Source organism: Symphodus melops (assembly GCF_947650265.1).
Source record: "Symphodus melops genome assembly, chromosome: 15".
Classification (NCBI taxonomy): domain Eukaryota; kingdom Metazoa; phylum Chordata; class Actinopteri; order Labriformes; family Labridae; genus Symphodus; species Symphodus melops.
The window spans coordinates 19,671,058-19,696,842 of record NC_136705.1 but is presented as its reverse complement, the minus strand read 5'-3'; the positions used below and the strand labels follow the sequence as shown (position 1 = coordinate 19,696,842).

General features: G+C 40.1%; 1 protein-coding gene across 3 annotated transcripts in view; it reads left to right on the top strand.

Annotated features, from left to right (window-relative positions):
* LOC306835936 (uncharacterized protein) overlaps positions 1-25,785 on the top strand; it is an 80,377-nt gene that overhangs the window by 28,556 nt on the left and 26,036 nt on the right. Inside the window, exons 4-5 of one of the 3 annotated variants that reach the window (XR_013780713.1) lie at positions 8,579-8,633; positions 21,982-22,104. Coding sequence is in view for 1 of the 3 variants with exons in the window: in XM_079362747.1 (XP_079218873.1) it covers positions 8,579-8,633 (55 nt within the window). In the remaining 2 variants the exon portion in view is untranslated. Of the gene's footprint in view, positions 1-8,578; positions 8,634-21,981; positions 22,105-25,785 lie in introns of those variants that run through there. The other 2 variants (XR_013780712.1, XM_079362747.1) reach the window with 2 other exon arrangements.

Here is a 25,785-nt window from a genome sequence, read left to right as displayed (position 1 = left end):
ATTATGATCTCGTTTCATTGTGCTGGAAAATCCCACATTGTAGAAGTATTATTTGAATCATTTATGCAGGATGTTTGGTATTCAGATAAATAGTTTTCCCTCTGATCTGCTTGAGCAAGCAGGTATCTCTCGACCATACACCTGGGAGACGACTTTTCTGTTAATTGTGTTTAGATCTAATTGGAGCTGAAGTAAAAAGTCTGGAAAGGCCGCTTTGAACTCCTTTGAAAATAAAATAAAATTCTTCTGACAAGATGATGGATCACCTGTAAGTCTACCTGACACTGAAATTAGGGTTTTTAATGACATGCTGCCTCCTCCTAGATGTGAAATTCAAATTCCCTCCCTGGTCTCCCTCCCTGTCGTCACCTGTCCCTTTGACTCGCGTACGCCAAACACAGGCACTTTGTCTTTGTCACTGCGAGCAGGACAATGTTTTTCACCAGCAAGCTTTTGTATTAACCAATCTCATATGGAACTGAGGACATAGCTCATTGAGCACCGTGTTGTTGTTACGCGAGCGCATTTTTCCTTTCATAGGGACCAGCCACAGATCTCCTCTACCTCTTATTTGATCTGTGCTGAGGAGGCCTCTTTATTTCACTGTACATCATTATAAGTCAATAAACATTTTTGGTAATTTATGGATCACTTAGAGAAAATAAAGTATCACATTTTTTGTTTATAAATAAATTCATATTTCATTGAAGAAATATCAAGAAAAGCTTTAAAAAAAAAAATCCAAATAAAATTGAATTAAAGTGGCTTCTTTTGGTATTTGAACTGTCTTGGCACAGCCAATGACATGGGTACAGTGTCACCTGTAATCAGGTGTGGCACCTCTTATGAACACCCGCACTGCCTCCCCTGTTACCCTCACGACGGCGTGTTTCACCGATGGCCACAGTAATCCATCCTGAAGCATGAAGGAAAGGCCTGGACCGGCTCTGGGACTGAGGGCAGTGAGAAGCAAATGAAAAATCAATGCTTCTGTGACACATTAACTTATCCTCCAATTTCATAACTGGCATTAGGTGTCAGGAGAAATCTGGAACGTCGAGGTGGGTGGTCGTGGGCCTTAATGACTTTCATGGCCACCGAGTGCTCTCAGCTGGACGAGGAAGTGGGCGAAAGTGGGCACTTAGAGAGAAATAATAAAAGACAATGAAAACTCAAGGACTTCATCAGTTGAAGCTGCAGGACTCAGAGAGAGAAACAAGCAGAGAGCTGCCCTTTGAGCCAATCACTGTTTTCTTTTGAATGGAAGACGGAGACGTATGTCTATAAATGTACAGTATGTTGAAGTTATGCCTACACTACCAATTCAGTTTAGAGCTTTAGTAAAACAAGTGGCGTGAGTGTTCACAGAAATCTGCCCAAACCTTGAAATGATGTCAAAATGTACCCTAATACGTCTCCAGGGGAAAAAAAGTTTCTATTCTGTTTGGTAGCTTTTTTTTTTTTTTTTTTGTACCTTCAAGATTTAAGCGCTACTCATTTTAAATTCAGAACAATTTGTCTGACCGTGATGGTGTAAACTCTCTCGTAAGTTTTAGGTATCAGAAGGACTTTGTAATGATTTGGTTGAATATTGTGAATAACTTTAATTCTACTGGTGTCACCAGTGTGCCTCGTGCAGATTTTCCCATGAAAAAAAAAAAAAAAATTAGCTAATACGAGCAGATAAAGTAGGAGAAAAGAAAACACCCATTACAAGAAGATAGTTCCCTTTTCATAACTGTATTTTAATTGGCAGGTAGCTTTGTAAAAAATCTTTTTCATGATGTGAAGGGAACTATTTCAGCTGGTATTTCCTTTCTTGGGAACAAGAATTTTTTTGTCTCTAATGTTAACATGTCTAGAAAGCAGTGTTTGTATGTAACATAGCATCAAGTGTAGGCTTACTTATTTATTGTATTTGTTTATTTTAGGGATGCATGCCGTGAATATTTCTTCGTATATTAAATACAAAGTACATGTGGCTAATTTGTGACCCCTGTCCCTGGCTAGGCTGTGGCTACTGTCTTCTTAACTTGAGCATCTTGAGATTAGAAACTTTATTGAGATTGAAATAAATAATGAGGCGACTTTGAGGAGAAATGAAGGAGAAATGATTTAAGAAAATGACACATTTTATCGCTCTCTTTGCCTTTGAAGTTCCCTCTTAATTCAAAATGAGCACGGCGTTCATCTGTCACATCATAACAATAATAATCTACAGCGAGTCAGTGGGAATGGTGGAGAGAAAAATAGCCTTCACTCTGAGAGCCGGTCTAATCAGTACTCTCTCTCAACTGTTAAATGTATTTAAACACTAAATTAACAACCCATAAAGGGCCTCTGGTACACTACATTCAAATTAGAGCCGCTTCTTATTTACTGCCACAGAACTGCAAAAGTGACACTTTCCCTGATCACATTAAGAAAAGCAACCGTGTGACCTTGGAGTAATGGAGGTGGATGAGATACGAGCGCCACCACCCTCATCCTCAAAAACACACAGATCCTCTGTATCCTCAGCCAGCAGGCGGACATGAAAAAAAGAGAGAGCGACAGAATGATAGAAAGAGGATGACTGTCCTCATCTGCAGGGTCATTAAATCATCAGCTAATGTTGTTAGCATCAGTTCAGCTCCTAATGCTGCGAAGAGCCGCTGAGATTTATGGGAATGAAATATAAGAGTTCGAAAACAGAAGAACAAGAGGAACGCGCAAGGTTTTTAGTTTCAGAAAAAGCTCCGCCAGCTCGCGCTTCACCTCTAAGTTCTGTGCCGGTGGGGGGTGTTGGTGTCATCTTGTTTAGTGGGAGTTGATCGTTCACATATTTAATGCTTTAATTACACCTCAACAGCTGTGCACAGTGATTTAAGTTTATGGATGTGAAAGCTCTTAATTATGAAGCAAAACGCATAAAGTCATTTCTGATGGCGGATGCAGACAATTAAATTTATTTAAGATTTTCTGCGGAGGCAGAGTAAACGGCTCTCTGAAAATGACCCTCAGTGCGACGCACAATATGCTGCGATGTGTCCTATAATGTATGATCAGACGGAACAGAAGGCATCCATCAGGAAGCATCGTTGGAAAGTGAAGAAACAAATTCTTGTTTTGAACACAGATACAGCACACGTGACACAGTTGCTCTGAACAAGGAAGGACATGAGAGGGGACAAATAAGCCTTACAGGGATGTTCTCTCCTATAAGAACACGTCCTACGATGGGTTTGATGAGCCATGACAATCAGGACTATGTGGCTGCAGATGTACGGAGAGCAGAATATGTCGCATCTGATGTCGGTCAGGGTCGGCAGGTTCTTATTTGTCTGAACACAAACGAGAGAGAAAGCCTTTACACTAACAGTGGAAACAACATATCTCAGTATGTGTACATTTTATAATCTGACTTTTTAAAAAAATTTTTTTTTACCATTTTCGTGAAAATACGACATTTCTATTTTGAAATAATGTGAAATATTTGACCACCTGGATTAAGCTCCACTACAAAAAAGGAAATTCAATTGATAAGGACGGAAAGACTTTAGAAAAGTGTAATAAAAACAAATCATAATCATACTTTAATTTTCAATATGAAGAGACACTTGAAACTTTAATGTAACAATATATTTAGAGGTATAAAAAGATGAAAAGGCCCCGAACTCTGAATATATGATGTAAGTTGATGCTTGATCTTCTGTTCTGTGCTTTTCTGGACTGTTGGACAACATTTTTGAAGCGAGATGATACTGATAAAAATTAGGCGATACCTGTTTTAAGATACCATGGCAACAAAAGTAGAAGTCCTATTGGAGGCCAGTATTGGTTAATTTCATGTTTTTAGTTCCCTAGAGTTGCATGCAACATGTCTGTTCACTTCTGAGAAATCAAGAACAATGCTCTGAATGTCATCCCATGAAAACTTCAACACTCGTATGCATTAAACAAGATCAGAAAACACACAGATACAGAAAAGATATCTAAATCATGGGTCAACTCCTCATGCACCAACTTAGGTGTTTTTCAACGTGTCTGTTGGGTGCATACAGCACACGCAGGGGAAGAGAGAACATTTGTTTGTTAAGCTTTTTGTCTAAAGAAGGAAGGTGAATTTTGATATAATGTGTTTTACATCAATACAAATGGCCTCGACTAGAATGGAGCTCAACAGCTCCAGTTAAATGAAAAGACCACCGCTGGCTGTTGGCCCTTTCCAGTTTATAGTGTTATTTGTTAGAGGAGATGTATTTTCCGTGCGCTGGTCACTGACAGTCTTACCCGTTAATAGTACTGATGTGCCTCCTCAGTCAAGTTCTACTCGCATTATTTGGCAAATTGACTCATGAGCGCTGTTTGGTAACAGCAGCGTAATGTGGCACATTTTTCTTTCTTCCTCTCTCTCTCCCGCACTCCTCCTCCTCCTCCTCTCTTTCCCCTCTTTTTCCCTGTTTCCGTCTCTGGAGAGCTCGCCCTTTTTTCCTCCATGCTGAGTGGCTGAGTCCAACACTTGGACCGATGATTTAAAATAAAGTAATTCCCTTAAATGTTTTTTAAAAGCTGCAGAAGCCTCGATATCATGGCCATTATTGATGACATCATTATTATGTATAGGCTCTCTCAGTGAATAATAACCCATGATCTGTCATTTTTCCTCTTATTGGCGCTGCAAGTTGTAAAGGTTAGGTAATTTGTTTTAATGTTTAATGTGTCAGCTGGTATCGCCATGCACTACCGTCCCGATATATATTCCACACTTAAAGGCATTATTGTTCCATTTTACTCCGGCTCACAATCCTGGAAAAGTACTTGTCAGGAATAATCCACAAAGTCTTATTTAATTGTCGAAAGGCCTTTTCTGTAGGTCAGAGTGAGATTCGAAAAAGCAGTAATAGATTATCGCAATGTAATATCTTTTTTTCATATACATATAAAGCACTTCCATATTTAACCTCTGGATTTAAAACACACCCTTCCCCAGAAAGCCATTCTGAGGTGATCATTTATACATATTTTGTTGAAATCAGCCCTCAAATGTGCTTTGCAGAGAAATACATTTGCAATCTTGTTGGACATATTTCTTCAATTTTGTTTTTATTTTTTATAAAACGATGAAAAATAGCTGGACAGATTGGGCTGCAACAGAAAAAGGCCCCCCATACAAAGACATTTCTGTACAGCATATTCCCCAAAGATGAATAGCTGTTTGGTGGTATGGTCGTGCAGAACAATGAGAAGGATTTCGGGAAAATGGGCTTTGGGGTGGCATTGTACGCATACATTGTGCAGAGAGAGAGAAAGGGTGGGGGGTGGGGGGGGGGGAATCAGCACGCTTGAGCGCATTTAAATTTACACAAACTCTCTAGGAATGACAGTGATAAATGTTACACTCTATTCTACAATATGTTTAATGCATAGGTCTGAGGAGTTAAGTTTTCCCCTCTGGTACGAGGCTGCTGTTGTAGTTACCACTATATGTTACATCAGATTCCCTTCCATTAAAATGCCAAGTGGCACAGTGAAGACAGCAGGAGAATATGACACTGAATTTGTTTACCTGTCACCTTCCTCCATCCTTCATTCCCCCACACACACCTTTTGTGTGCATGTTTCCATGATCTGTGTGTGTGTGTGTGTGTGTGTGTGTGTGTGTGTGTGAGAGAGAGAGAGAGAGAGAGAGGTCAGGTTTGACATATCTTCTCTTTGAGCACAGATCAGAAGAAACAGAAATATGAAAAGAAACAAGAACAGTCTCTCTCAATGCAACGCTACATGCTACATTCTGTAGTGTGTTCTGCTCTTGTGACGAACCCTCAGCACACGCATTTTCTTGTCGTATGGATGGACTGTCAGGCCTCTGCGAAGAAAAAAAAAAAAATCTATCCTTATCACTGAAGAAATTCAACTGTGACTGGCCACATCGCGCTGCATTTCCTGTGCTCTGCCTTTGACTGTCACAAAACAAGCAGACCACTGCTGTCGACACACACGGAGAAATCCTTCAGCTCGCTCTTCCTCGCTCTCTCTCTCTCTCACACACACACTCACACACAGAGTCGTACACATACCTACAGAGAGGCACTTGTGTGGATTAGGAGCGAGTATATGTTGGAGTCTCTGACCTGCGTTTGATCTCCTGTAAGCAGGGTCTGCATGAGTAGCTGAGTGTACTTCTATACTGTACGCGCACAGCACTGTAAGAGCTGATAAGATAGCGTGCAAGCTTGATCTCTCTTAAGGATAAGTGTTTTGGCTCACGGGTGCACCTGGAAAGACACGGTAACACCTGAGTGGAGGTTTTTAAAGTGTACTGTATACTGAGGTACCACAGTATATAGCAGTGAACAAACTGGGGATTATACACACACACACACACACACACACTTTTTGTGTTGGCATTTATCTTTTTTCATTTTTCTCAAGATCCAACTCCATAAAATGTAAGTTCAAACAAACAGCCACATGTTGGGCTTTGGAAAGATTCAGCTTTTGTTCTTGGTCATTAGTTTTATAAGCAGTAAAATGACACAAAAAAAGCACAAACAATGTTGAAAAAAAGATTTGACCTTCATCATTAAGTTAAGGAGAGACAATCTTAACGGATTCCCTAATCAGAGAATCCCATCTGAGAAAGACAGCTTCAGTCAGGACATTCAACTAACATGTGGAGAAAGAAAAAAAATACTACTAATAATGTAAAAGAATAGAACAGAAACTTCTCTTCTGCATGTGAGTTCAAACAGCTAGACAATTTAACCAAAACATCACACACACTTTCAAATGGAAAAAGGAGTAAAAAAAACAGTCGCAATAGAGCTGCATTCAAACAAGACACCAGCTTGTTGTAATAAATACTATAAATACATTATTCACACCAATGTGATGATAGTGATGCTCAGGATTATGTCCATAAATACAAGCATGCACTAATATAAACACATGAATGATGAACTTGTGTTAGCGCTCCTTCTTGCAGGGTGGGTGAAGCAGACAGGCCCCCCCCACAGTGTCGTGCGGGGGGTGACAGGACCGTCCATGACGGATGTCAGTTTTGATGGCAGTCTGGGACAACAGTGGCCCTCCTGAGCAGGGGTCCTTTCCAGCAGACCCCTGGCCTGCGTGGAAAGAGCAGACGCAGTGCTTTGACCCTTCTTGAACAGGACTGTTATTTGACTACTTGACTAGTTATTATTTGACTTTATTGTTGAGGTGAACTCCCAGGTGTCTGCTCCCTCTCCGTGTCCAATCCCTGGTCGCTCACTGGTGCACTGTTTTACACTTTTCATTGATCAGATTTCATGTACAGTATGTTCCAGATGATCATGTTTTTGGTATTTCTATCCCTTTACAAGTCTTTAAAAATCATTGGGAGCTGTCTTTATTGTGTAAGGTTTTGTCTTCTCTGACAAAACATTAGTACATATTTCATTCACGAAAGCCTGTGACCCACGTGCCTCTGAACAATCGGTTGAAAAAAATGTTTTTCACTCACAAAATGGAGTAGAAAAAAAGTCCTTGTTTTCCCAACGTTTGTTCTTGTAACACAGGTTTTTCCTCATCTGAGCAAAACCATATTACCAAAGAACAAGTGCAGGAGTGGCTGGTTCAAGCTGCATGCAGCCATTATATTCTTTAGTTTTATGACCCGTACAATAGCCTGGGCCGAGCACAGCTCCTTGTGTACCAAAGTAGGCTCACTGTAAAGCCTGTAATATGTAAACAAACAAGCACAAACTTTCTCTGATTTACTACACTATAGCAGGTCCTGGCCGGGGATCCTTCACCACCTCCAACAGGGCCGAGCCAGCCGGCAATTCCATTCGCAGACAGCTTGAGCACTTTCGATTTTATACCTCAGCAATTTTTATAGCGTCTTTAGCTCTGCACGCATAGAGCCCAACCGCATCCTGTGGAAAGGGAGAGACTGCAAGCAGAGGGGAAGAAGCAAATAACAATAATGCATCCACAAAAAAAGGGAAAACAAGCTGTTGATGAAGGATGCTAAGTAGCTATAGGTCATGTCTCTCTGGTGCACGGATTGGACTAGGATTTGGTGGCGTCCTGGCTTGTGATTGAATTGGCTGATGGTACGGCACTGTCTCAGTGCCTCCCGCTCAGATTAAGTAAGGTAGAGTAGCCAAGCCTCTGAGGGTTTTAGCATCTGTGCAAGGTTGCTGTAACTGATACTGTGAAGTTATAATTAAAGGTTCCAACTGAGAGAGCCCCGCTTGATGCAGTTCACACCTTTCCTCTCTCCTGCAGGATAACTGGAGGAGTAATGTTGGAGGCAGGGTGGCAGCCAAAAACTGCATTTTAAGTACTGCCTAAGAGCATTTTAGTTTCCATACAGATGTGAGGACAGCACTGAGTGGAATACATGAAGCTACAGCAGTCTAATATCTATATATATTTTCACTTCCTGTACAAATATGACTCAACATTCAGGCTGTCGTTATTTACTTGTCATCCTTGTAATATATTTCCCTGCCTGACTGTAAAATCCACAGTCAGATCATACAATGAAACAGTGCTACTTACCCCATAATTGCATTTCAGATTAGTATTATTCTTTATTCTCTTATTTCAGACCGGGAGTACTGACATGCAACTCTGAGTCCATACTTCATCACTTCGTGAACAAGGTTAGCACTTTGGATTGCCTCACATCGTCTCCCATTTTTCATTTACCTGGCAGAAAATCAGATGCGACAGTTAAATTTTGACAGTAGGGAAAATCTACTCGCTGCCATTAGAGCTAATGTCATGTTTCTGCGCTAATCCCTCATCATTTTTGGGCCTCATTGCCTATTTTTCTCTATGATATTAAGTATTCAAAGCTCATTTACATTCTTATTTTTCAATTTGCTGCTGCAGTAGTTTAATTTATTCCATATAATTTCTTTTTCTGAGAGGGACATTAATCATTGACTGTACGTTTTAGTGCCTCTGGGATTTTTTTAATCAATAAAATAAAAGGGATAAAAGCCTCAGCGCTGGGCTGGTGTACAAAGGCAGTGTGCAGGATTTGTTTCCTTCAATTCCTTCTGTTGTTAGCCGATCTTTATGTTTGTTTAAATTCAATTATCAGCCTTAGAGCACCTTATTATTCTGTCTTCTTGACAAATGCGCCCAAATTTATTCTCTTTTTTTTCCTGTTGTCTTTTTTAAATCTATACATTTGTAGATATTGTTGCACCTGCAAAACTTTTTCAGCAAAAAACAAACTCATTTGTTTGAGTCTTATTTGGGTTTTGTTTGTAAAGCGGTGACAAAAGCATGTCTCAGAAATAACACTCATATCAATAAGGGCCTCCCTGTAATGCTGCTGGTAGTTCTATATTTCTGGTCTGTTAAGCTGGAGGCCTAACCACTTTCATCCTCTTTCTTCGCCCCTTTTCTTGTTGTTTCTTCATCCTTTCACATTCATTTTATGCTTGGCTATTCCGTAGGCTATCAGTGTATTAATGCCCGGGCTTAAGCCAAACAGCCTCCGAGAGATAAGCCTCCGGGTCGTCATGTGGCTGTTCACAGTTCATACCCTGCTTTCCCCCCTTTTAGTTGGAAACCCCAAATCATTTAATAATATTAATCTGTTTTTCTGTGTGTGTGGGTGTATGTGTGTGTGTAACATTTGTGTGTGTCTGAATTTCCTTCAAATTTCACTTTTTATCCTGTCCTTGTGTCTAGCAGATACATTACACATCTTCATTACTTATTGACTTGTTTGAGAGGCTTGACCTTCCGAAGGTGTGAGTGAAGGTGGGGGGGGGGGGGTTGGTTTGATCGCTGGTTGATGAAGGGTCTGCAGAAATGGAGGGGTTGGGGGGGGGGGGGGGGGGGGGGGGGGGGTCTGTAAACTCTGATACATAATGCTGTGGGCTATAATACTTTGTGCATGGCTGCTCGCAGGCCCGCTAATCACAAGGAAAAGACCCCACTGTCTCACTCCATAAACCCGGCCCCAGTAAGAAGACAGCCATGGGGGCACAATGTCACTTGTAAATCCCAAATTAAACTCAACTGCCCAGAGCTCCCCAGCGTAAAAAAAAAAAAAAAAAACCCACCCTAACACCAACCCGCCTCTGCGTGTCTTCCTCCCAGTGAAGGGGACAGAGCGCTGATAGGTGTCCAGGTGTCAACGGTGTCAAGGTTGTGGAGTGGTCAATTTGTGCGCTTGTTGGCCACGTTTGGCTTTATGCATGTATTTCATGCCACAAAGCCTCTGCAGCGACCGCGCCGCCCGCTCCCCCACCTTCAAATCCTTCAGCCCTGCACGCTGACACAAACTCGCTCTGTGGAAGTTTTAAATTCTGAGAAGGAAAAAAAAAGAAAAAAAAAGAAGAAGTTACATTTCTTCCAATTAATTCTTGTCATTTTCATAGATTGCGATAGAAATTTCTTTCTATGCATAATGGCTAGTTTGAGCTAGCTATAGGGGAGGGGAAATGGTCTCCTTGAAGGCAATCTGTTCATTAAGATAATGTGTTAGTTCCAATTAAACTAACATTAAAATGGTCCCCATAAAGAGTTGGAGTCAGCGTTTTTTCCTAACTTGCTCTTTTAATTACATCGTTCCTCTCCTGTCATTAAGGATATTAAAAATTCATTAACAAGAATAGTACTGCGTCACAGCCACAAATCAGAGAGACTTTCCTCTCATGTTGTCAAAAGATTATTGCCATTAGTGATTTCATCTGAAAGGCGTAAAGTTCCCTGTAAGCGATGTTTCAGGACTCCGGTGTCAACAGGTTACCGCGGCGGTGATCTGTCAGGTTGTTAAAGCCTCACATTTATTTGCAAGGTGTTTTAATACGGGCTTTAATGGAAAAAGAGGGAGGCATTTAAATGATGAATTCGTTTTGGCAACATAGGGCTTTACGTGTTGTATTTATCCATTTATTAAATGTACATTTATTTTCAGCGGCATCCAGCGTCCCCCACTAATGTGATTCCATTGCCGGCTGTTATGTTTTCCGTCAGTTATATTTCTCGCTCCTAATTTGTTTTCATCAAATGTGTTTATGGCTAGCTGAAACTGTTTTACAGCTTCACTATCGAACCGTGCCGCTGCTGCTGCAGGAAATGAGTCTGTCCATGAATAACATGAGCTCTGCCAGTGTGATCCCTGCCAGGGAGAAGAAAAGAAGGAAATCTGCATCTCCTTCATATCGTCAGTGCAGGTCTGTCCTCGTGCTGCTGCAGCGTTTCAAACAAATACCATGAAACTTTCTGTTTTAATAAACACCAGTGCTTGCCCAGGCTAACCTGCTAATGATGAAGATTAAACAGAACAAAGATACACACACATGGGGAACGCAGCAGGTGTTAATGTGAAAATAATTATAGCTTTGGCATGAAAATGAAGAATAATTAAATGAATAAATGTAAAACAACAGCTTTGAAACGTTTCCTTGGCACAGAAATGCCGTTTTGTGTCCCAAATATTTCCCCTGTGGTGTCTGTGAACACCTTCATGCACATCTTTAGTCAGTATTAAGAAAATGAAGCAGAACTCCAGGAGACATGGTTGGCAAAATGTGGAAAGTATGTGAATATTTCACGTTGACACGAGTGTCAGGCAAGTATATCAATGTCCTGAAACAGAGACCGTCAATCACAGTCAGCACAGGCTTTTTTGGTTTTTATTTTTTTTGCTCAGTTTTTATGTTTATTTTTTACAAGTTGATGAGGTGTAAAAGAAAAGGAACTCTGAATGAATGCAGGTCGACCTTTTTAATTTGTTGATTCCATGATTAGTGTTTAAGTTTATCATATTCATCCTCACCGTCTCACAAACAGGTTTAAACTCTTGTCTTTACTTTAGTAATAACCAGCTCACTTCAGGTTGATGATGGCACTTAGATAAACAATCTTTAAACTGGTAAAACAAAAAAAACAAAAAAACCTTTGACTTTGCATTAGTTAAGCATTATGGATCAAAACATCTTTAAATGATAAATTGAACTGTACCTCCGGTTCTTATCCTTGAATCCTGTTTACATACATAAAGAAAATGATTAGTATGAAGAAGTAGGAGTAATAACTCAACCGTTGTCCGAAATTCAGATCATTTAAAGAAAACGAAAACTTTAAAACCAACGTCAGGGGAAGCGTAAGCTTCATTTACAACATTTTTAGTGCCACTTAGAAGGCCACTTTATTTAGCACTGATTCCTCTGATTTATGTAACATCTACATCGGACTCGGCCTGTAGTACACAGATCACCTGTTTGGCTCTGCTGTCTCAGATAGAGATAATAAATAAAGCCAGACCAAACAGCGACTAAGACATGTGGTCTTAGAGGATACTTTTATGAACCGGCCTGATCCAAATAGTCTTCATCCTGAGGCCTTTTGTGTCTTATAAACAAAATATTAGTAAGAATGTAGGACTACAAATAACAATAGTAATGAAATGATAAATGTAAATAACAAATATAAAGAAGATAGATAGATAGATAGATAGATAGATAGATAGATAGATAGATAGATAGATAGATAGATAGATAGATAGATAGATAGATAGATAGATAGATAGATAGATACTTTATTGATCCCAAGGGAAATTCAAGCCCTCGGAAGAAGATGTGCAGTAGAAGAAATAAAGCTATATACTGTTTATACTGTGTATTATATAAGTTTTGCAAAGTAGTCTCAATCTCGCCTATCAGAGCCAGCTCAGAAACAAGCAATCATTTTGATGAAACTGAATCTGAAAGTTTTGGAAATGATGACAGAAACAGTGTTTGTGGTGGCAGCTCTGCACGTCATAGAAAACTGGACGCTTGTCCTTTTAAGAAGATCTCTGCTCTCTGACTTCCCCTTCTCGTTTTATTTTTAAATGTATTGGGAATGTCGCGTTTTGTTCTTGGCGAGTCACCAGGCTTTATCTTAAATACACATTTTCAAAAATAAAATTAAAAAAGTGCAACTTTACATCCAGGTCTTCAGTTCCGGGCCAGTGACAGGGGCGAGACATGCCGTCTAATAACTTCCGAACAGACACCGTGACCGCTCTCTGAACCCTTTTCCACACACCTTCAGTGAAAGCTGAGAAAAAGAAGACCATAACGTCACCACATGATTAATATTCCATTAGAAGCTGTTGTGAATTCTATCTCGGTGCAGCCACCATTGTATCATAGAGCACTGAAATATTCATATCCTCCTAATTAATTGGCATCAGAGGGGTGCCTTGTTTTGTGTCTTAAGTCGTACAAGAGAAAAAGCAAGCCAGAGATTAGACTGAAATATCACCACAGGAGGCAGGTGATGGGATTAGTGTATGAAGTTATGGACTTAAAGAAACATTATCCGCCTTTGTTATCTCAGAAAAGAAATAAAAGAAAAGAGAGAGATTGAAGAAGATCTCAGCTTCTGTTGGGGATTTTGGTCAGGCTAACACGTCTCCCCCTCGATCCAAAAACATAACCACAATCACCTCCTCCCACAAATGCACTTATTGAATTGCTTTACTCTGCCCTGTGGGGCTCCCATTACTCACTCTGGCTAATCTGTAATGACTGGCTATCATCAACCAACCGAGCCAAAATGGACTCCTCATCGATTATACTCAAACTGAGGGAATAAAAAGAAAAGACTGATTTTGAGAAACTGTTTTCACTTCTCTCCAATATCACTTACTTTATAATTCCATTTCTGTTTTGAGCACACCTCCTCTCCCTCAGAACAATCTGTTATTGATCAGGCCTGTATGTATGCATGCATGTGTGTTGAGGCTTGGATGGACAGCTCTTATAAGCCTCTGTTTTTACATACCGACCCTGCTCTTATTGGCTTTGGTCTGGGGACCCATATCCCAGCTGTGTTGGAGATCCATCAACCCTGACAGGTCTATTGTAGCCGCACTCTTCACAGACTCTGACCAACAGCTTGCACTAAGATATCACTTTCAATTAGAAAAAACATCCATGAGCAGGGGAAGGAGGTGGATTTGAAATGAGTACAGCAGCTAGAAGGAAACAAACTGGGCCAGCAAAATAAACATAAAAAATATAAATTATAAAAAATATAAATAATCTCAGACAATGTGGTTTGGTCATACTTTGTATGCCTGCACAATGTATGAAAAATATGTTATCATGAAAGCAGTGTTCAGTATTGCCATAATGATAAAAAGTCTGATAAATATAGAAATATTAAAGATCCATGTTTGCTTTATATCAATGTAGCACCCGACCGTATCTCATGGCTGACTTTTATCTGACTGCATCAAACTGTAGTGGAAGTGTGACCCTATGACCACCGTTAAAAAGGTCAAATGTGCACTTTGTGGTTAACAAAATATTATTTGCGTACATAAATAATTATTTTGTATTTATTGCGATATTGTCAGATTTTCGCAAAGATTTTTGCATTTTACGATTCGTAAAACAAACAAACAAAAAAAAGTATTCCTTGTGAAGCCCTCCTGCTCTTTGTTTTGAAATAACAGGCCCCATCATTTCATTCATGTACTGCTCATCCTAATCAGGATATCCCAGTATGCATTGCACAAGAGGCTGTATACACCATAGATTTTTTACATTACAAGAAAGTTATCCTTGCTACAAAAATGTGGGAAAGCTTGTGTCATAATTGCAGTTTTATGTTTTTGTATTAGTTCAAAATAATTGTTATAGTAAGATATTTCGCATACTTGTTGTATAATGCCAAAGCATATCCCAGAATGCATTGGGCAAGAAGCAGAGTGAACAATGGACGGGGCTTTACAAGCATCTCATACATATCTACTGTATTGTATTTCAACTTGATACTTTCTGTTCAACTTTTTTTTGGGAAAGTTTAAATTAAATACACTGAGAATTGTTATTTAAATGTAACAGAACAACATATTATTTCCAGTCTCTTCCTCTTTGGTGACAAAGGGCTCGTACAGTATGTGACTATAAAAAAAGATTTCTATTTTTGACTCTATTGTGATTAAGGGAGTAAGCTATGACAGAAAATGTTTTTATTATTAACTATGTATTCTTCACACAGACATAATTGATTTGGATCTGCCTGCTTGTAGACATAGGACCTTCAAATCTCGCCCTAAAACAAATGAAAATCTTCCTGAGTAATTTTAACTTCAGTGTCCATGAATCAAAGAGACAAGCCCTTTCCTAAACTAAACAAATAAAGGGGCTCTTGATGGTCCTCGGAGGCCTGGGGATTCAGAATTCTAGAAATGAATGGGTATTTGAATGATTGCTGCTGTGACAGGCTTGCTGTGATAGAATAACACATTCTGTTGAACAAATAGGCCCTTGAGTGCCGGCTGGTCCCAGGGGTCTGTCTACAGCCCCGAGGCTGAGGCTTTCACAGAGATGGGCTGCTCTCAGCACGGCTGTAGCCTGACAAACACTCTGACTGTTTCTGTAATGCTCCCTATGTGACAGCAGGCATATTATTAACACACCTTACTGTACTGCAGACATACAAAGACATGCATGCTGAGGTGATGATGCTGAGTAAATAACAGCTGTACATGCAGTAAAAGTGAGATAACGCTTTTCCCCAGCAGTAAGAAGTATGTTACAAAAGGGCATTTACCCCTCCGAGTGTTATCTTATGCAGCTATTTTCCCTCCAGGTTTGAGATGCTAAATTACAACTTCACAGAAGAATGTACTGACTTTCAGATTCAAGCTCTCCTGGTTTACCTTGTTGCAGCACAATGTTAGAAAACGCTCCAGCAGGGGGTAAAAGCACTGGCGCTCAGCGTTGCTCACTGGTGCCTTACAAGACATGTTGCTGCTGTTGTAATGGCACGAATCCTACACTGCAGCCCGGCAGCCCCACACAGCACGCTCTTTGATGATGTCACAGGGTTAGATAGGCGCCATTGTAGATATGGGCTTCCAGAGAGCAGCTACACACTGTTCTAGCATCTGTTGAAAAAAGAAAACACCCTCCCTCGTCCCTTTGACACAGCTTTTTTTTTTTTTTTTTTTTTTTTTTTTTCCCGTAAAGGAGAGCTGGACAAAAGCCACAGTTTCTTCTGTGATATCCTGTTAAGGCTGTTCTGGAGCCAGCCAAGCATGGCCCTCCTTCACAGAGCTGGGGCAACATCATTCAGCTTCCTCCGTGTGATCCAAGGCACACAACAAACCCTGTGGTCCACAGCTCAGTGGACAAGGAAAAAGACTCGCACACAATGTCCTTTATCCACACGCACATTCAGAGGCATGCACATTATGCATCACCCACGTTAGGGCATGTGCTACACAGCATGAATGCAAGCACATGCATGCACACAAAAAGTAGGTTTTGTCCTACGAAATGTTCAAAGGTATTATTTATATTCTCTCCATTCTTTTAATTTGTTCTTATCTGATACGCTATTTTCCATGCTGTAGGAGGAGTAATGAAAAGTTACTCCTTTTCATCCTAAATCTCCTGCAACAATTTCAAAATTCTCCCGATGTGTTCTTGAATGTCCCTCGCATGGAGCAACAATAGAAAACAAAGGTCTTTGTGCAGTATGCTAAAAGAGAACATACATGTTGCCCCTCCAATAGACCCTCTGTCTCCACTGGGCTCAATTACACCAGTGCTAACTCTGTATAATTAACACCCCCAACAGAGTAATCAAACCGAATCTAAATTATCGCCATGGCAATGTATTAAGGAGGGGGTTTGAGTGGTGGGGGTGGACCAAATACAGAAAGCCCATCTCAGGGGCGAACATGATAGAATTACAAAATGAGCAGCTTGCAAACTGTCTCAGCTTTGATGAAGAAACGTTTAATTATCCCCCTGGTGAAAAAGGTCCCCTATTGTCTAAAGCTAATTTGTCCCTTTTGGCTACTTCCCTGCCCCAGAGGCCTGTCTGTCTCAGGTTACCCCCTCTACCTCCTCCTTACCAGCCCACTGCCACCCTGGGTATCAGCATCTCCCAGCTCCAAAGACACCCATGAGTTAGGCCCAGACAGTATTTTGTTTGTTAAGTGTAGCCCAAAGATCTGGGCCCTCGGGAAAAGATGAAAGGACGAGTGCCGCCTCCCTCTCAAGGAAGGGATCAAGCAGGTCAATTTCCTCTGACTTTGTCCTGTCTTGGAGTTTGTATTCCCTCGTTCCACAAAGGCCACCATTGGACTGGACCGGAGGCTCACCCTCTCTCAGCTGCCCCGTCTCTGCCCCCAGTTGATTCACAGAATAATAGATGGCAATGCATGCCTCCTAAGCACAACTCCTTTTTCTAAAAAGTGAAACAAGAGATAACACTCCCCAGAAAGGAAGGGACATCCAAATAGAAACAGATACTGTATAATTCAACAAAGACGACACTGTGAAAACAAGGCTATTGGAGGAGAAAACAATTGTGTTTAGCGTATTTCATTTTGAATATTGTTAAATCACCAGTGCTGTCCCTTTTTTCTATTTAGCCCCAAACAATCTCTCATGCTTTACAGATAATACAATTAAATACATTCACATTAGGACTGACACTGGATCCAGTTCACATTTAAATGCAATTTAAAAGGGGCATACATTTGCATAGTGAATTAAAATTAACACCTAATTATGCAAATAAACTATCAAATGCGACAGGGGATGGTTTTCAATTCAGTTAATATCTCATTTTGTGAGACAATAGTTACTTGATAGTCCAAACAGCATTGCAGCCATTTTTCTGCAGAGCCATTTCATTGGTGTTAAATATTCAGGTGGGATTTAATTACCCAAAAAGCTCATAAATTACAAGCATTGCTTCTTAAATACACTTGGACAAACCTCCCTCCCCCAGGAATTAGGTTTCCTTCATACACAACCCTTCATTTATTTTGCATGAGGACTTTTGAAACAGATATCTGTGGGACATATCATGGCAAGTAAAGTTCTTGCAATGTCATTCAATCATAAATCTATGAATTAAATTCAAAGTGACACACAATTTATACATAAGACAATTGATTCCTGCCAGTTACTGTTGGATTAATAAACATGTTGCATATTTAAGAACCAGAATGTAAAATCAAGAGATAATTCTGCTGATTTAAAACATACTTTGTGCCAAAAAATAGGCCATGTTATTGATCATAAAATTAAAGTCCAGAGTTACTCAACGGTACTTCAACATTTGTTGAAATATTTCATTTTAGTAAACATTGATTAAATTTTAATGTTCAGTCAGGAGGAAAAACTGAAGCAGAATTCCCCAAAGAACAGCGCTCTGACAAACGAAATGAGAAATACTGGAGCCAAAACTCAATGGAACAAACAAATCCGAAGATCATAATGCGTCTGTCACAGGGAGAACAGAAGGTCAGCTCCGATAAGACATCTGGTGGGGTTTGGAGAAACCAAAGAAGACCTCTGTCGACAGAGAAGTAACACTACAGGATTTTGTGCTTATATGACTCTGTGTCTACAGCCTGTTGTAGATACAACTTTTGGCATAAAATGGATTTATTAACTATTCGAGAAATTAGTTGGGTTAGAGGACTTTCTACATCTGGTAAAGCTGCTGAATAACAAGACAACAATGACATCAAAAACAATACGGCCTAACATTAAGGTCGCCATCTTGTATGAATTAATATCTGCAGGAATGTGCACTCAGCATCCTCCAGTCTTTCTTTTTTCTCGTCCTAGCTTCACCCATCACCATCCACTTTCATGTCTTAGCCTCAGTCATCGTATCAAACAGTCCTGAGACAGGCTCACTGGCCTGTGATCTGAAGCTGTAAGCACTCCTCGAGAAGAGAGAACCACGACCCACTACCAAACTTACACGGTGCAATAAGCAGGTGACTGAGGCGATCCGTGGACATGGGAGAGACACTTTTCTCACTGTTTACTGTTATTACATTGATGACTTTACTTTGTAGTCATTTAGGATGATACCGTTAACAACAAATATGCATCTCTTCAGTTAATGTTAAATCACACACTCGTGTGTTGGTTATTTGGCTTCATTAAAACGAGGAGAATCCACAGCTTTAAGATTTGAACACTCAAAGCATTGGGAATGAAGCCGGCCCCACATTAAATCACATTCAACATGAATTCAAGCTAAACAGAGTTAGCCGAGAGAAGGAGCAAGTGCACCATTCCCATGTCTGAGTTTGTTGCTTTTTCTGACATGTCGTTCAAAGTTGCCTTCTCATTATGCTCAGGATTGTTCTGCTGTTTGCAATGTCTGTCTGCCAGTTCAATAACAACTGCATTGCCTTTTCTCTTTTCTGAATGCACCTCACACCCCTCCAATTTATTTGTTCTCTCTCAGACACCAATTCTCTTTATCAAGCATAATCAGGCTCCTCAGCTATGACTGATCCACACATCAGGGATAATCTTATTCCGAGAGAAACGTTCAATAACAGTTCATTTCTGAGGAGGTAAAAAAGAATAGGATGTGATTGCCAGTGTAAAATGACTATCAGTCTTTAAAAAGAATGGTTTCCACTCAGATGTTTTGTGATTTGCAACCTTCCAGCATTCTTGCATGATATATGATTGCTGTCATGACTTCAACAGAGACAAATGTACAAGAAACTTTCATCGTGCACTGATTGACTTCTAGGGTCTTTGAGGTTCAGAGGAAAAGCAATCTTCTAATTGTAGGGTCGGGGGCTCCTGCAGTCTACACAGCAAAGTATCAGGACCGGGCAATTATACCAAGTATGCAAGCTTCCACTGCAGGGTGGGTGTCAGACAAAGTAAGTTACAGTTTGCTCCTTCAAGAGCATTTGTTCCATTTTCCAAAGCAAATATTCAAAATGCATGATATGTTTGTCTGAAAGCAGAATCGATTTTTCATCATTAAACATTTGACATATTCAGCACAAGATCAGCTAAGCGATACGAAGTACTATTTTGTCCACCGGAGGCGCCAAAACGGACACAAATCAGAAGTTCCTCACAGGAGCTTTAAATGCTTTTTCATAAACATAGACAGAAATAGTCTTCAACTCAGTCACTTATTATTTTAAGCACATTTGTAGAAGGTTAACTGAAACTATACAGAGTTCAATCTGCACAGCTTTTTTTTTTTTTTTAATTTTGTTGTCCTTGTACTACTAAGCAGGTATGTAAATAAACCTCTCAGCTTACGATTAAACTTTCCTTTATGATGCGTCAGACATCGTACAGCCGTGCAGAACGGTGAGAGAAGGTGTTGGATGGAACAGGTGGAAGGTAATGAAGAGTATCACGGGGTAATTGATGACCCTTCCTCAGCATTGGGGATATTGTTCTGAGGCTTAATCTTTGTCATCAGATGTAGAAAAAGAGAGAGAGAGAGAGAGAGAGAGAGAGAGTGAGTGAGAGAGAGATTGTGTGTGTGAGATGGAGGGTGGGCGGAGAGCTAGAGGCTTACTGTGTCAACTTTCCCTCTCTCTCTCCCTCCTGTGGGTCAAGTAAACAGCCTTGGTGGGGATAGCTCAGGGGCTGGTGTCTGACCAGCCAGGCTGAAAATGGCCCTTGTCCATTCCTGCCATGTAGCATTTCTCTCCCCAGCTGTTTGTCCTTTGTCATGGACACAGCTTGTAATAAGAAGAGCCAACATATTTATGGAGTGGTCGACCTCGCTGGTACACAGGTCTTTTATCTGCCGGGCACAAAACAGCTTTGTTACTCTTTAACAATTCACAAACCCGTACAGCGGTGGAGAGCATCATGGGGAGAGTTTCGGAGGGAGCACATACTGCATGCTATTGCATGTGTTTGTGCACATGCTAGTGTGGGCATGTGGGCTTTTTATTTTTCAAAACAGGAAATTAAAAAAAAGTGTTTTTCTTCTTAAATCACAGCGTTGCATTTTTCTCCCCAAACACCGACTCGCCTCTGACCTTGGGGCCAATTAGGGAGCTCATGGCCTGTGATTTGTTTTGCTGTGTGCGGTGGCCGTCCTCTCGGCAACGTTTATGAGTGATTAGTTAAGCTTGGCCTGAGCTCTGTGAAGAATCAGCATGGAGTGACAAAGCAACATTCAGATGGTTCAAGTAAAAGGAGTCCAGGGTAAGCTTAGGAGTGAACTTTGGAAGCAGGAAGAAATGAATGATGGGACAAACAAAGGATTCTTTGACAGGTCTTGTGTGTAAGAGTGTGGGTATGGATGTGTTTGTGCGAGTGGGTATTTCAAGAGGCAGGCAGGGGATTCCCATTGGAGTAAGTCAGTGGTAGGTTAACAAGGTACATTAGGACTGCAAACAGCTGTGAAAGAAGTACTTAGATCCTTTCTTTGAGAGCCAGAATTCACAACAACAGAAATACACTCCATTAAAAATATTGCCTTCAAATGTTAAAGTAAAAAAACTATTAATCAGCAAATATTTAAATTTAAAGAAGTGGGTGCACTCTTGCAGTATTATTAGTTTGGACTAATTCATCAGTGTGCAATCAACATGGTTCCTACTGTGTTCAGCTTAGAAACATCTGAAGGCTAAGGAGGGGCCCAAAGAAGATTGTTTTTAAGAGGCCACTTGTCAAAGTATAAACTGTATTAAAAAAATGTTTAAATAAAAAACGTTAAATGTACTTTTAAGTTGACTTATAGAAAGCTACCATCCTTTCAGACTAATGTGTAATTATTCTTCTTCGACAAAATAGACAACTTTTATTTTTAAATCTTTAGATTACAATTTTTTTTCTAATAACATAAAATCACATTTAAAAAATCCCTGTACAGACTACAGCATATATGGATATTTGATATAAATATTCGTGCTATTTTGTGTGTCCCTCATATCTTTACATTCTTTCTTTCTTTTTTTTTTTGATGAATTTGACATCTCAATTCCACTACAAGGTTAAAGAGTGAGATTGATCCTCCTTAATCATTTAATAGTTCATATCACATGATGGCAGTTGTATCTAATGAATACTGTTAAATAGGCTAAATGCATTTTAATCCTCTCCATCAAAGCGTGATTACAAAAGACGGGTTTTATCAAGTGCTCCTTTCATTTGGTTAACATGATCAAATTGACTCCTGTGTCGTGAGAGATGACACCAGTGGTAATTAATTTCTCCATTAAAGGCCGGACGATGTGACAGCCATGCAAACAGAGCCGAGTGACAGGGAGGACACGATAACTTCAGCAAACTGAGACAAACCCGACTGGCAAGGAGGAGCGACGTGTAATCACATTATCCGTCTTTTGGGGGGTAAGCATTGTTCATTAAAATCAAACAACACAGACTACAATGTATGTCGCTGCATCATCTGCATATCTGCAGACATGGCAGATTCCTACATGGATACGCATTTACATATAGTAATGAACTTTTTAAAATTCATTCCAAATTAGTCAAGTGAGCTATTAAAGCCTGTGGGTGTTTCCACCAGGGGCCAAGCTCACTTGCAGTTTTCTGTTTTTATCCTATTAACTGTTGAACAATTGAAACAAATAGATTTATTATAAGCAGACAGAGGCTCTATGATAACATATTTATTTAGATGTGCATCAGAGAAAAGGGAAGCCTCCGATCAGGGTGCTGAGCTTCCAAACTGATTGAATTGAAATCTCTCCTTCAGCAGATTAATACGCCAAGATAGATTTATACAGAGATGATAGAGAGACAATAATCCGCTAATATATTAAAGTCTTTTAACTGTTGATTTTATAACTACCTTTTCATGCACATCATTTTTTGGGTAAGCTACAGCTTTTTAAAGAATCTGACTGTGTGTAAGTGAGGCGCTGTAATGTATGTGTGCCTGCAGGCGATGTGCTCACCTACGGGGGTTTTTGATAAAAAGTGAAACCAACAGTTTCTACTCCTGCAGCGAGACCCGGGGTCTCTCCCTCAGGGAGGGGCCGATTGTCCAGCTTTCTCACCACAATGCTGCCATATGGGGAACAGAGGGATCAGTCAGTGGCTCCCCGCCAGAGCAAAGGCAAACACCAATCCACATATGCATAGAAGTGGTCATTTAGAGCCACCACTTTTTACCATAACAACAGATGAAACACAGGAGTCATTTTGTTTCCTCTGAGAGGCATTGTTCCCAGGGCTCACCGCCCCTTAAGCTGGCTCTATATGAGGCAGGATAAACTTAGGGGCCCGGAGCCCGGTGTAAATAACAAAGAGAACCTCACTTACATGCTTTCTAAATCCCATCCAAAGATGAAAAGGAAGGAATAAAAACACTCCATTTCCTCATCTGCTTGAGCTTAACACAAGACAAATGAATTTAAGTGGCTGTCCACAGAGTGAGTGTGCATGTGTATGTGTGTGTGTGTGTGTGTGTGTGTGTGTGCGTGCGTGTGACGTGCTATATCATATGGGGAAACTGATGGCACAAAATGCTCCACTCGTTTTACATTTTAAATTTTTAATCCACAATCATCAACAGCATGGGATCCTATAACTGGGTTTTCACTGCATTTATGGCTGTAACTGTCATGATAGAAACAAACTAAATGAGCACTGACCTCATGCAGCTGCCTTTAAATATAAGTAACTGATACATTGAGGAATAGTTTACAGATTGATTTCAATTTAAAAGCATTGTCCTGATGGCTGTTATTTCAGAAAAATTGTGTACTTCCATACGAAGTAGAACATAATTTGGTACATATGGAGGCAATTTCTAATTGATGGCTTTCTCAAAATGAATTTTTTATTTATTCATTATTATATAGTTTTAAATGTGAAAATGATTTTTACTTTGTAAACAATAATATGTGTCTCATTCTGAATACTATAGCTCTATACTGGACCAACATTTTTTTTTTTCCATTTTATCACTGAAAGCAGCGAGCCAGCCGGTCATTCTGCGCAGGCTTGCGAGTGGTTTAGTGTGTATTTCAAAGCTGGTCAGCCAGTTAGTGAGCTACTTAAGAGAGGCAATATTGTAATAATGACTCACTGATGGGAAGGTAGCAATGAAGCTGAACTTCTTACATTTCTGTGAAGCGGCCTGATTATGACTTTAAAGGAAAACACTGAAAGTGCAAACAACCTGACTGTTATCAGTAAAGCTAAAAAAGGAAAGAAGTGAGGGACAATAAGCCGTTACTCTGATTATAAAATGAGATCATTTTGGAGATTTGTTATGCACGTTATCTTTTTTTTTCCATTGTGTGTTGAGACAATGCAAAGTTATAGACACTCTCTTTAGTGTTTTCATTTAGCCGGACAGAAGAACACGTTACAACGGGGACGTTTCGGAGATGCTTTGAAAAAACTGTTCCTGTGCTTCTGCTGTTAATTTACCATAAAAACCCTCACACCGCTATGGACTCTTTTTGAAGATTTTGTGTCACTAAATTGTGTGTTAAAAAAAAAGAAAGAAAAACGCTCATTTCTATTTGCATTATATCTTTTTATTGAGTTGAAAGGAATGATTTGATACAAAAAAAGAGAGACTGTTCTGGTTAAAAACATCCAGGGGTCATTTTCTCCTCCTGTAAGTTCAACCTTGATTCTTAATGTGAGCAGAGTATAGTAAATCATGGCCGCCAGCCAAGTTTATTGGATAAGGAATGTAAGGCTCAAACTTAGTGTTTGTCAGGGGGCTCGCTAATGCTCTGTGTTTGAGCCACATCCAATCTCAGTGAAATATTATCCAGTGTTTTAATATCCAGAGGGTGTCAGGCTGGAGCGAGACGCACTCAGCTGCTTCAGTATAACCAAATGTTACAGTATAAAACAGCGTGTCGCGTTGCTATTTGACATGCTGGAATGAGATTAGATGGAATTCATTTCTAAGTGAGGGGAAATTACAAGCCTGTTGGCAACCCCCCCCCCCCCCCCCCCCGAAATACACGTACACACACACACACACACACACACACACACACACACACAAACCATCCATAGCAGCCCCTGCTCACCCCCACCAGTGGCCCAACAAGGGAGGGTTAGTCGGGCATGAACGGTGACATGAACAGAGAATGACCCCTTAAACCACATCCGTATCCACCTTCAGTTCAGCAGGAGGAAGCGGTGTTGTTTTAAAGGTCAGATCAGCCCGAGGTCGCACAAGCATGTGTCTGCTGCTCACAATTCACAGCGACACTGTAGGCAAAAGGGGAGTCATGGAGGAATATTTACATGTTGTTGCATTTTGAGTAAAAAGACACAAAGGTGACTCAGCAGGCAAACAAACATGCTCATTTCCCACATCATTCGCTTTAATTATGAGAGGAAAAAAGTTTACTGACAGAAAAACAAAGTTAATAATGAACCATGAAGATATCAAATGATAGATCGAGGCTGATTAAATGATTATTTTTACTACATACATTTAAATGATGACAATGTGTTAATCATTTTTGTGATTTTTAGTCGTCGAAGCAGTAAAACAGGATAAACAGTCACAACCTTTAATGAAAGAGATATCTATGTTCTCTATGGCGGATATATGTGATCTCTGCTCAGCTTTTAATCTGATTCATTTCTAAACCACTAATGATGCAGGTTTGTTTTAGGGAGTGCAGATAGCTGTGTACAGGGACTGTAGTCTTCTTTGCAGAATCCGACCTCAGCCCTTGGCTTCTCGTCATCCCACGCTCTCTCCACCTAACATTTCTTGTCTCTTGTCTCTTTCAGCTGTCCTATCCAAAACATAACTTGACACAGGTTACTCTACTAGATTGAAGGTTTACTTCAAAACACAAACGTCTTTCCTTAAATGATGATTTTCGAAAAACACAAGTAAACAATAAACCAAAACAAGTGCAGTACTCCATTTAATAACAACCTCTTCATAAAGAAACCAGCCATGACAACATGAATGCCTTCTGTTAAGCAACTGGACTTTTCGGCTCATTGTTCTTTTGGGGCTTTGACCACAGAGAGGCCCTTGACATTCTGATCCTTGAACACATGTCTC